We start from the raw sequence: 13,301 nt of genomic DNA on the forward strand, positions 1-13,301 counted from the left end.
TGGGGAGGAGGATAGAATGAAGGTAAGGTAATTTTCTGAATGATGTGGAATTCAGAAACCACCTTTGGAAGGAAATTAGGCTTCACCTGTAGGACAACTTTGTCTTTATGAAAAATTGTATGAGGGGTTTTACAAGATAAAGCTTGTAATTCGCTCACCCTTCTAAAAGATGTTAGTGCCACTAATAAGACAGTTTTAAGGGTGAGAAATCTTAGTGAACAAGAGTGGAGTGGTTCGAAAGGAGTACCCATCAGGAAATTTAAGACTAGATTTAAGTCCCATAAGGGAACTTGGAATGGTCTTGGAGGACAGACATTAGTTAATCCCTTTAGAAATTGTATTACTAAGGGTAATTTGAAATACGATGGCTCCTCTGCAGTGCGCTTGAAGATCGATAGGGCTGCGAGATAGCCCTTGATAGTGCAAACTTGAAGGCCTAAATTTGCCAAATAGAGTAGAAAGGATAACACCGTTGGTGTACCACATGAAAAGGGGTCGATATTCTCTTCTCTACACAAGCTGCAAAATTTGTTCCAACGGCAGCGGTATAAAAACTTTGTTGCTGGCCTTCTGGCCGAAAGCAACACCTCCATAACGTCATCAGGGAGGTCCCAATCCTTGTATCTCAACCTTTCAGAAGCCAAGCGTGAAGGGTGAGGGTTCTGATGTCTGGATGGCGAACATGACCGCCCTTCTGTGAGAGAAGATTCTCCTCGAGTGGCAGGCGAATTGGAGGGCAGATGGACATGTCCAGAAGGTCCGGGTACCACGTTATCCTGGCCCAGTCTAGGGCAATTAGGATCATGGTCCTCCGGAATCTTCTCAACCTCCTGATCATTTGAGGAATTACAGGGACTGGTGGAAACGCGTACAGGAGTGGAAACTCCCAGTCCACTACGAACGCGTCCCCTAGAGCTCCTCTCGGGGGAAGTTCCCTTGAACAAAACAGATCGCACTTCCTGTTGGTACTGGTGGCGAACAGATCCACTTGAGAGATTCCCCAAAGGGCAAAGATCTCCTGAAGGACTTCCTGAGATGGTTCCCACTCGTGGGAGACTGCCCTGCCTGCTCAGAGCGTCCTCCGTCAAGTTCTTCTCTCCGGCTAGGTGAAATGCCGATACAGAGATTCCTTTGTGAATGGCCCAAAACCAGAGCTGCATTGCCTCTGCACAGTGGCAGTGATCCCACGCCTCCTCTTTTGTTGAGGTAGTGCATGGCCACTGTGTTGTCCGTCATTATCAGGACATTTTTTCCCTGTACTGATGGCAGGAAAGCTTTCAGCGCTAGCCTGATCGCTCTCAGCTCCAATAGGTTGATGTGTAGTCTGGACTCCGATGGAGACCAACGACCGCTGATGGTCAGGTCGTTGGCATGGGCTCCCCACCCCGTGAGTGAGGCGTCCGTGACTACTGTAATCTCCGGCCATGGTTGCCGAAACAGTTCTCCTTTCAAAATGTTTTCTCGATAAGCCCACCATTGAAGGTCTCGGGTTACCTTGTCCGTAATCCGAAGGAGATCTGTCATTTTTCCTGAGAACTGCGACTACTGGGTTCTTAGTGCCCACTGGAGAGATCTCATTCTCCGGCGAGCCTCTGGAACAAGGAAGATGCAGGATGCCATGAGGCCTAGCAACCTCAAAAAGTCGAAGGCTGGGAGATGTTGGGCATTTTAAAACTTGGTGACCATCTGCAGAATATCTTGAGCACTCACCTCTGGTGGCGAGGCTTTTCCCAGAGAAGTGTCCAAGACCCCTCCGATGAACTGGAGTCTCTGTGATGGTATCATCTGTGACTTCTTTAAATTGAGGGAAAAGCCCAGTTTGTGAAGGAAGTGGTAGGCATAATCTAGCTGGATCTGAGCTTGTTCCGAAGATACAGCCCTGATCAGCCAATCGTCCAGGTAGGGGTAGACATGAATCCCTCCCTTACTTAGACTTGCCACCCCTACCGACATTAACTTGAAGACCCTCGGGGTGGAGGTCAGCCCAAATGGCAGAACTCGAAAATTGATGAGAACCGCCAATTGCGAACCTCAGGTATTTCCTGTGTTTGAGATGGATTGGCACATGGAAATAAGCATGCTGGAGGTCCAGAGATACCAGCCAGTCCTGGAGCTGGAGGGTCTGAGAGAGAGTTACCATCTTGAACTTGTCCTTCCGGAGGAACTTGTTCAATTCTCGTAAGTCCAAGATAGGTCTCAGTCCTCCGTCTTTCTTCGGGATGAGAAAGTAGGGAGAGTACCAGCCCTTGTTCCTCTCCGCTACAGGTACCGGTTCTATGGCACCTTTCTCTAGCAGGTCTACAATTTCCTGCAAGAGGAGCGGATCCGGAACTTCCAGAGTGCCGTTCCCCCGGTGGATGACTGAGGGATGCATAGAAAAGGCAGGCAGTAACCTTGGGCAACTGTCTCCAATGCCCAAGCATCTGACGTAATAGCCTGCCATTCCGTCAGATGTTGAGTTAACCTGCCCCCTACTGGTGTCTTGTGAGGAGAGTCCTCAGAGCAGTTTGGAGGCAGCTGATGCAGATGCCGAGGGTAAAGAGGCACCTGCTGCTGCTGCGACTTTTGTATTTTTAACTCGTCCACCTCGGGTGAATTTTTTCTGACCCCTTTGAACCGGCTGTCCTCTGCCTCTTTCGAATGCGGAATAGAAGCGAAAGGACTTACCTCTCCAAGAGGTTCCTGAGGGGCGATATGGTGTGACGGATTGCAGCTCCCAGGGATTTTGCTGCTGCCTTTGATGTTTGAAGCTTTCTAAACTGTCATCCGCCTTCTTACCAAACAAAGAAGAGCCGTCAAAGGGCATATTCAAGAGTCTGCTTTGCACATCTGGAGCAAAACCAGACTTTCGCAACCAAGCAAATCTCCTGGTTGTTGTACTTGCCGCCATGGCCCTGCTGATGCTGTCAGCAGAATCGATGCCAGTCTGAAGGGATTCGCACATTGCGTCTTTACCATCCTTAATGATGTTTAGAAACGCTTCCCTTTCTTCTCCCTCTGGGAGGCAGTCAGCCGCTGATGAAGCACACTCCCAAAGTGTGTGGCTGAACCTTGCGAGTGTACAAGTAGCATTGATGGATTTCAACGTCATGCTACATGCAGAAAAGACTTTTTTGGCCATAGAGTCATATCTCTCGTCATCCCTGTCCTGTGGAACAGTAGGGTAAGCCGATTTACTACCTGATGAAGTTCTCCGGAGTTGGGTGTTTGGATAAATATTCAGGGTCAGCAGTAGACACCCTATACTTGGCTGATCATTTTTTGCTAACCGCCGGGATAACCTCAGGGGTTTCCCAGTTTGCCAATATTTTCCTTTGTAATGCCGCATGAAATGGCACCACAGGATCCTCCTGTGGACCTTTAACCAATATGTCTGTGAGGTCGTCTTGCTGAAAAGCAGTTGAGGGTGTAGACCACCCCATAAACTCTATTATCCTTGCCATCAAGGTTCTATAAGGGGTTTCAGCATGTTCCCCTGGGTCTGGTTTGGCAAATTCAGTGTCCATCCCACTTGCTTCATGTAAGGATTCTTGGAGGTCCGTGAACCTACCTTCCTCAGAGGTAAATTCCTCTGGTACAGGAGTTGCAGATCCCTGCAACTCAAAAGGTCTCTCCTGATCCGAATTCTCCCCTTCCTCATAAATAGATGCTAAGGCTCTGGAAGGATCAGATTTTGGAAATGGTATAAATCCCATTTCTAGAGCAGAAGGGGCCAAATTCGTCATAATTGGCTGAGAAAACGTCAACGTCGTCGACGCGGATGTTAAAGGCTTCGAAGCCATCGAAAAAGGCGTCAAGAAAGATGGTAGAGGCATCGAGGAACTCGAGAGTATCGGAATTCTACTCGAGGTTGTCGATGACATTCTCGTGATCGAGGCTCTGGGTATGGCCAGTGGCTGTGAGGTGGCCGTGGGTTTGTCCTTTCTCGGCGTCGAATTGACTGACCTGTGTGTCGAAGAACCCTTCGATAATGGCGTCGAAGACGCAGATCTATGTGTCGAAGGGATCTTCGACGATGGCGTCGAAGACGCGACCTTGCCTTTACTTGAGGGTTCGTGACGCTCTTGAGTAGCTTCTTTCGCCGGGTGCTGCGACTCGCAGCTTTTTGATTTTTCGGGTCTTTCACCCAGGGCATCACCCTCAGCATTCTTCAAGGGTTCGAGGCCGCTTTCTCGAAGACGCTAAGCATCTTTTTCCTGTATTCCTCACTCAGCCTGAGAGCTATGTTTTGTGGGGCAGGAGACCCTTTTTTGGGGAAACTGAAGACGAGGAAGGTGATCTTCGACGTCTCTTTTTTGAATGCTTAGATCTCGAATAGTGATGGGAACTGCTTCGAGACCTAGAACGAGAATGTCTTCTGTGATGGCGAGAAGACGAATGTCTCGACTCCGCCGAGGAAACATTCGAAGAAGTTTTAACTGCCTTACCTCTCTCGAGCTTCCCCTTACGCTCCTTCAAGGCTTTCGCCGTCATGGACATGCAGTCTTCGCACTCCGAACAATGGTGCTCGATTCCCAGGCACCACAAACAGATCCTGTGAGGATCCGTCAACAACATTTTCTTTCCACAGTCTCAACATTTTTTGAAGCCGGACCATGGAGTCGTCGGTTCGGATGAGGAAGTACGAGTCGGTATTCACGAGGAATAATGAAGTATATTTCACTGAAGAACTGAGCAACGATATTCCGAGGCCCCACGAAACGCGGAAAAACAGAACTGAGCAACGGATGCTGCGCGTGGCTATTTATGGGCATGGTGATGTCGGCGCCGATACGGTGGCTGTCGAGGGACACCAACTCGACGGACATCGATGCGCAGCGCCCTCTGCTGAAAAAATGTTCCGAGGCCAGCAAGCTGGAGACGAATTATCAAAGATAAGGAATACGTCAGAGGACACAATCCCTTTGAACAGTTACAGGTAAGTAACTTGTTCCTTCTCCAGCATGGGGTCTGGCATGGATTCACGTGCTCATGAATACAAGAATACATAGCAGTACACACATGCACAACCACGGGAGGTGGCAAAAGGCTCAACATTAAGCATTACATAAACTCAACATTAAGCAACTCTTGCCTCCTCACCAGGCCCACCTTCAGGCGAACAGGTTGCGCAGCACTGCTTGGCCGACCCTGGACTCCTCCCTGGAGTCACGATCGACGCAGTAGAATCTAGTGAAGGTGTGCGTCGACCTCCACGTAGCAGCCCTGCAGATGTCCAGCAGGTGCACACAGACAGGAATGCCGTAGTAGCATCGATCGCTCTGGTCGAACGGGCTCTCGGACGGCCGGGCAACGGTCGGTTTGCCAACCGATGACAGTGCATGATGCAGCCCGAGAGCCATCTGGAGCCATCTGGAAATGGAAGCCTTCGAGAGAGCCTTCCCTTGGTTCACAGGTCCAAAGTTCACAAATAGCTGTGATGTCTTCCGAAAACTTCTTTGTGCGGTCCACGTAGAACTTCAGCGCTCTAGCCACATCCAGCGAGTGCAAAGTCCTCTCGGCCGGCGACGAAGGCGACGGAAAGCAAACGGGTAACACCAAGGGCTCATTGAGGTGGAAGTCCGAAGGCACCTTGGGCATAAAGGAGAGGTCCGTCCTCAGCACCACCCTCGTGTCGTGAAAAGTCAAGTATGGGGGCTTGCAGGATAGGGCCTGGGTCTCTCCCACTTGTCGTGTGGAGGCGATGGCAGTCTTCCAAAACAGGAACTTCAACGGTGCCGAATGCAGGGGCTCGAATGGCGCCCCCATGAGCCTGGTCAGCACCACGTTGAGCTCCCACGCCAGGGCAGGGGCCTTCACCGGCAGGAACAATCTGAACAGTCCCTTCATAAATTCCTTCACCAGGTGATGGGACCACAAGGACGCCAGTCCTGTGGTTCTGGTGTATCGGGAGATCGCAGCCAGATGTATCTTGATGAAGGTGTGAGCCAGTCCAGCCTCGGCCAGCGACAGTAGGTATGTCAGCACTTGAGGGGCCGTAATCTGCAGAGGGTTAATCTTCTGTGCACGGCACCAGACAGAGAACCTCTTCCACTTATGTCCGTAGCACTTGAGAGTTGAGGACGCCCTGGCCTTTGCAAGAACCTCTCTGCAGTCAGCCAGGATATCGTACCCTCCAAACTCTAGTGCTGCAGGAGCCAGGCCTGCAAGTTCAGCGACTCTGGGTCGTGAGAAGTATGGCGCCTCCTTCTCTGGAGAGAAGATCCACGTCCGTCGGCAGCTTGACTGGTGGGGACGCTGACAAGTCCAGAAGGTCCGGGAACCAGATCTGCCTCGGCCACGCCGGTGCGACGAGGATCATCCTGCACCGGGACCTCTTGAGCTGGTTTACGAGTCGGAGCGGCAACGGAGGGAACGCATATAGGAACAGGCCGTCCCAGGGGAAGGAGAAAGCATCGCCCATGCTCCTCGGCTGGGGAAACCTGCTGGCGAACCTCTGGCACTTGGGGTTCGTCGCCGTCGCGAACAGGTCGATCTGGGGTTTTCCCCATCGTCAGAAGAGTCGATACACTTGATCCTGACAGTTCCCACTCGTGGCACGAGCGCAGCTCCCAGCCGAGTGAGTCGGCGATGGTGTTTTTTATCCCTGCCATATGAAAAGGCACTAGAAACATCCCTTGGGTGACGGCCCAATGCCACCGATCCTGGGCTTCCTTGGATAGGGCTGGGGATCTAGTTCCTCCCTGCTTCCGGATGTAGAACACCGTGATGGTGTTGTCGGTGAAGATTCTCACCACCTTGCCCTTGAGGGACGGGAGAAAGGGCCTGAGGGCCCAGAACACTGCACGGAGCTCCAGGATGTTGATGTGGAGCGGCTTCTCCTCCGGGAGCCAAAGGCCTCTCGCGTGAAGTTCTCCAGTGTGCGCTCCCCACCCTTCCAGGGAGGCATCCGTCGTCACCGTTATCTGATGAGATGGGGTATGAAAGTCTGTGCCCACCGTCAGATGAGCGCGGGTGCCCCACCACCGGAATCGCTCGTCGGAAGGTCTCATTGAGCGGGATCCTCTCCTCGAAGCTGCCCGTCGCTTGGATCCAGCGGGCGTCGAGGAACTCTTGCAGAGGGCGCCTCCGAAGCCTGCACAGGCACACGGGATATATGCAGGAGGACATCATCCCGAGGAGGGACTTGATGGACCTCACCCTGGCCATGTCCGTGGCCAGCAGACGCTGCACCTTGCCCAGGATGGTCTTCGTCCTTTCCTCCGACGGCGAGGCCAGACGCGCCACTGTGTCGAGCTTAGCTCCCAGAAACAGTGCGACTTGCGACAGGACCAGGTGGGATTTGGGAAAGTTAATGGAGAATCCCAGGTCCGTAAGCAGCTGGACGGTCTTCGCTGTGTGTTCTACAGCGAGCTCCCTTGTCCTTGCTCGGATGAGCCAGTCGTCCAGGTAGGAGTAGACATGGATCCCCTGCAGGCGCAACCGCGCCGCCACCGGTGCAAGACACTTGGTGAACACCCTGGGTGCCGACTTCAATCCGAACGAGAGGGCCTTGAACTGGTCGTGCCGTCCTTGGACCACGAACCTGATGAACTTATCAGTGACCTTTTATAATGGGGATGTGGAAGTACGCATCCTCCAAATCCAACGACGACAGGAAATCGCCCTCCTCCAGCTGTCCCAGCACGTGCTGGTGGGTGACCATCCGGAACTTCTGAGCCTTGATGTACTTGTTCAGTGGTCGCAGGTCCAGGATGGGGCGCCATCCTCCTGTCTTCTTTTTCACGAAGAAGTACCTTGAGTATACTCCGGAGCCCCGGAGCCTCTTCAGGACGAGCTCGATGGCATCTTTTTTGAGCATCGTCCTTACCTCCAATAGCAGTTGAGGGACGTGATTTTCCTTCCTGGCCACGGGTGGAATGCAGGGGCACTTTTTTAGAAATTTGAGGGCGTGCCCCTGGGCCAGGGCATCCAGCACCCAACAGTCGGTGGAGATGGACTCCCACACGCTGACGAACTTTGCCAGCCGGCCTCCCACCGGGGTGCTTCGGTGGGGGCCCGACACCACGGTCGGTTCAATCTTGCTTGGAGGACGCCTTGCGGCCTTGGCCTCCCTGGCGACGACGGCGGGGTCCACCCGACTTGCCTCGTCCTCTATAGGCTTCCTGCGACGAGGAGCAGGCCGCTTGGCGGTACGTAGAGGAGCCACCGCCGAATCCCTTGGAGGCACCCTGCTTGCATCCGGTGCTCCGAAAGGACGGCCTTCGATGCCGGAGAACGCCTAGGGCCTTAGCCGTCTCTGTGTCCGCCTTGATGGCTTGGAGGGACTCATCCACTCTCTTCCCAAACAGATTGTTCCCGTCGATCGGCATGTCCAAAACCTTGGCTTGTACGTCCTGGCGGAAATCCGTCGCCTTGAGCCACCCTCGTCGTCTAAGGCAAACGCTGTTGCGTAGCTGGCGGAAACCGGTGTCGGCAATGTCCGTTGCCACCGTAATGGCGTGGTCCGACGCCACTTCGCCTTCTTGCAAGATCTCCAGGGCCTCGGCCCTCTTGTCGTCCAGTCGGAAGTCCAACAGGGGCGTGATCTTGTACCATAACTCCCTGTCGTAGCGGGCCACGATCGCGAGGGTGTTGGCCGCCTTAATCGTTGTTGCCGCCGTCGAGATAACTCGTCCCATTGCGTCCAGCTTCTTTCCTTCGCCGTCCGGTGGGGAAGTTGACGTTAAGGCCGATGCCCCCCACTTTCTTCTTGGCCGCCGCTGAGAAGACCAAGTCAGGGGTCGGTTGTGCCCTAAGGCACAAAGGGGGCCGCGTTGGGGACCCGGTACTTCTTCTCGTACCGATCCCTCTTGGCAGGCGTCGTAGAAGGGTTCTTGAGAAGGGCGAGACCCTCGTCCCAGATGTCATCCAGCAAAGGCACGGCAAGGACTGTTTTCCTCTTGGCCACGCACCGTTGGTAAAGGAAACCTTCCTTCTCTTCGGGGCAGAGCTGCGATCCATTGCATGGAAAGATCCGATCTCGTCGGGTGGAGAGGCCCGGGCTGGGGCCGATGGGAGCTCCGTCCCGTCGTCACGCTGTCATCGTCAGTACCCGTCGTGGCCATGTCCGTTCCCGTGTCATCCCCAGGGACGGGGGACATGGGCAAAGGTTGAGTAGGCTGAAAAGGCGGGACTGCATGGATCCGTCTTCTTGTTCGGGGGGCTTCCCGCCGGGCCTGGCTCTGGCTCCTCCGTCGAGCCTGGTTCCGGTTCCTCCGTCGGTGGTAAGGGCAATCTCGTCCTTAAATCCGAACATAAGGATTGTATTGCCAACAAAATGGCCGCCGAGTTGACCTGCGGCTCAGGAAGCGACGGGTAACTAGGACCCTCGCCGGTGCCGCCGTCGCTCTCGTCGTCACCTTCGTTGGGATCCCTCCTGTGGGACGGGCCTCTTCGACGCCCTCGTCGAGGCCCTATAAGACTTCTACCAGCTTCTCCTCGGATGCTGTGTCCGTGTCCACAATGGCCACCGCCCCCCCTCTTTTTCTGCCGGGGTCTTCACGGGGGTCTTTTCGATGGGTCTGAAAGAGGCTTCCCTCCACGGAGGCAGGGAGACTCTGGGCCTCGAGGTCACCTCCACTGGTGTAGCCTCCACAGGCTGCGCCAGGGACGCCGCAACTTCCTCGATAGAGGCCTTGGCCGGGTGAATCAAGGCCTTTACCACCTTATGTGGGCCTGTGGCCTTCACCTTGGGGGGAGGGTCACCGCCTCGCTCCTCCTCGGCCGGATCCTTCGAGCTCGACCGGGGCCTCTCCAGAAGCTTTGCACGGGTTCTCGGCCTTCCTCTTCCCTGAGCCAGAGCGTTGGCTCGTGGTTGATGGCGCTGGAGAGGATGCGCCCTGCCTGGCAGCCGAGGAGCCCGACCGTTCGGCACTCCCGGCGCCCGCAGACTTGCGGTGCTTTGCCTTCAGTTGGGCCCCCGTCGCCGGGGTGCCCTCACAGGACTTAGAAGACCGCTCAGACGACTTCTTCTCACCCGACGGGCTCTTTCCTTCCAGCCAGTTGGAGAGACGAAGGTGTCCGTCCCCGATGGTCCATTCCGACATGTTCCTGCAAAACACACAGTCCTTCTCCACGTGCGTTTTGTCCTCATGAAGGTAGTAGAGACATTTCGAGTGCTCATCCTCCTTGAACACATTCTGCAGCTGGCATCCAGGGCAAACCCTGAACAGCTTCCCGTGCGTCGAGCTTCCCTTCTCCTGGGCCATGTTCTGGTAGGCCGCAGAAACTCCTGGACTCCTCCAAGAAGCCTAACTCGACAAAATCTTCACCCTTGAGAGACGTAGAAAAATCCGACACGGATCCCTGTTAATCAGATGTAGAGACAGTGGAGCTTGAGGCTCTATTTGACCGGAAAATGAGAAATTCTCTTTGAAAAAAAGTGCGAAAACGAAGCAAAAGCTCGAGAGCTAAACACGAGGACTCCCAACACTTGAGCGTGCGGTAAAAATCTGAGGATGTCTGCCAGGGGAGGGGCTTAGGGAGAGGGCAGTCATTGGCTGTGGGCAGTAGGACCCAGAGATCAGTGATTGGTTACTACTATGAAAGACAGATCAGAAACGAAACTGATACTGATTTTTTCTTTACCGAGGATTCCCGGCTTGACGACGGGGAATATTCATGAGCATGTGAATCCATGCCAGACCCCATGCTGGAGAACATTTGTGCTGGATGCTCTGCGATGTTGCAGCTCTGGACCCGACCTCTGGATTACTTGGGTCTGATGGCGAAAGGCAGGACAATGGACAGGATCTCTCAGCAGCAGTCTCGAGGGAGGACCTCTGGCATGGATTTCAGCAATTTCTCTGGTCACTACGATTTTGGTGCCTTTTCTGCAGCGCCGGCAAAGGACGCAATTCACCCAGACAATCTTATTCAGTTCCTGAAGTCCTGCACTCTGTTGAGGGCACTTGGATGGGTCAGGTCTCCAGAGGTTCACCTTGAGCTCAGCAAAGACTTGGACAGATGCAGCCTTTCCACGACGATGCACTTCAATTGGGTTGGAGGTGTCCTGGTATTGGAGTTCTGCAGCCCTGGAGAGGTACAGCACCTCAGGAGATGTCTCCGATTAAAGTTAGTCTTGGGACTGGTTGTTCGCACCAGTGAAAGGGAAAAGAGTCCTCTTTGGAGTTCCTCTGTCGCAACGAAAACGGGTCAGGAGGTCACTTCATAGTGTTGTAAAGGGTCTGCAGGGTCTGGTCGTCTTCTTTAGTTACTTCAGTTTGCAGTAGTCAGGACTTGCCTTTAACCTCAGGAAACTCATCTTTTCTAAAGTTTCAGCACACACTCCTTTGCAATCTCCCTAAGCAACTCACAGCAAGGGCGGGTGGCTGTCCAATCATGAGAGCCAGACAACCCCCTCTTCCCCCCTCGTGCAGCTAGTTTAATTCAGGTACTCTGCCCGACAAAGAGCCGGGGAGTGAAAAACTCACCCCCCCCCCCCCCCACTTCCTGCCTGCCCACACTGGCGCCTAGGCAGGGACACCAAGGGGTTCCCGCTAAAGGCAAAACACTCACAGGTCTCCCCCTCCCAGGACGGTAGAAGAAGGGCTGACAAAGAACAACCACGCTAGTAATGGCAAAAAAGAAAGGAGCCACCAAGTTAGTACTTGGGTGACCCTATTGTGCTTTACCGGGGCTAGGAACACAGCCTGGAGTAGAAAATCACACAATAGTTTGTAGAACACGTCCACTGCCATCAGCCATAACTACGAGATGTCAATGTGGCATAAAAGTCACAGGAGCAGAGAGAAGGGGGATACTAGGTATCCCCTTGGCACTCCACACAAGGCAGTGTGTGCCAATCTCTCCAAATATAAAGTTTTAGGAGAGACTAAGTATCCTTAATAACTGTAGTAACTCTAGAATATAGAAATGAATCTCAAAGGAGGACCCAAAGGGTCCCCAGCAACACTGCCCGTAAGGAGCTGTGTGCTGCAATAGTAAAATACAGATGCTTTAAAAGAGATATGGAGGAAAGTAGACTCCATAGGACTGTAAAACACAAAGAACAGAGTTCCAAAAGACAGAACCCATAAGAATGAATGAATGGAAAAAGGCTCCACTCAGTCAGGATTAAAGAAAAAGTTCCTGAAGTCCAGCAAAAAATGCTGGGGATCTCACTACGATATGGGATGAAGCATAACAATGATTAATGTCCCCAATAGTCCCTCATGTGCAGTGCCTGTTCTTAGTCACTCCCACTTTGCATATTCACGCAAATTGGGGTAAATCTGGTCTTCTATCCCTTTCCCTTGGCTCTGTGAAACAAACATCATTGAGTATGCACAATTAGGACACAGCCAATCTGAACACGAGATCAAATATTCACAGGTGTTTTAGCATGGCTCCTCATTGTGAATCATGCACAATTTGCATGTAGGCCAAATGCAAATTTTTTGGCAAGGCCAAGAAGCTTTGTGAATCAGGCCCCAAGTGCAGAAAGGGTCATTAGGGAACGATGAACACCCTGACATGAGAACAATGGGGGTCTCACCTGATCTTCAGGATCTGCTTTGTCTCCTTTTCACTGTATGGTGATGTGGAGATGATTAGAAGACGGTCCAATAAATCTATTGGAATACCATGAGGGCTCTGATAGTTTGTCCCACGTATTCTGGAATAGTAATTAAAGTAATTAAAAAAAAATTTAAGAAAAAACACAGGTACAAGTCAATGTGTGGGTGGGGGGGGGGGGGGAACAAGCACATCAATCAAGTTAGTTATCCAATATCACCAGTGGCAGGCATTTGATATGATATGGCATTTATAACGCGCCTATACACAAGTGTTTCAAGGCGCGACGAGGCATTCAGATCGCGCAAGTGCATGGGAAGGGGGAAAAGTAAAAGTGCATGGGGGAAGGGAGAGGGGAAAAGTGCAGTAAATGGGAAAAGTGGAATAAATAGGAAAATAAATAAACGGCCAGCTGGTGGCAAGTGCAAGGAAGTGCAGATCAAAGTGCTGGTAGGGGGACTGTAGGGATACAGAACAACGGTCCCCAGGTACAGGGGTTGCCAGGGAGGCAGTGCAAGTGGGCAATAGATGGGGCCTGGGCCAGAGATCAGAAAGGGTGGCCAGGTAACTCGAGCAGTTACAGTCAGGATATCAGCAGGGGAGAGGGGGAGAGAAAGCAGAGGCAAAGAGGAAGGTTTTGAGGTGCTTCCGGAACCGGAGATGGTTCTCCTCGAGTTTCAGGGAGGCAGGAAGGCTGTTCCAGACAGGCCCGAGCCGAAGAGAGTAATCTGCCATCAACTAGTTGCTTGGAGAAGCGGCCGACACTGAGGGAGTTGGAGGCGGATGAGCGAAGAGCTCGAGAA

General features: G+C 52.9%; 1 protein-coding gene across 1 annotated transcript in view; it reads right to left on the reverse strand.

Moving 5' to 3' along the window:
* The window catches only part of RUVBL2 (RuvB like AAA ATPase 2), a 220,411-nt gene that overhangs the window by 62,250 nt on the left and 144,860 nt on the right, over positions 1–13,301 (reverse strand). The window contains exon 12 of the mRNA XM_069605872.1: positions 12,479–12,598. Within this exon, the coding sequence (XP_069461973.1) occupies positions 12,479–12,598 (120 nt within the window). The remainder of the gene's footprint in view (positions 1–12,478; positions 12,599–13,301) is intronic.

Source organism: Ambystoma mexicanum, chromosome 1p, assembly GCF_040938575.1.
Source record: "Ambystoma mexicanum isolate Mex_15411 chromosome 1p, UKY_AmexF1_1, whole genome shotgun sequence".
NCBI lineage: Eukaryota > Metazoa > Chordata > Amphibia > Caudata > Ambystomatidae > Ambystoma > Ambystoma mexicanum.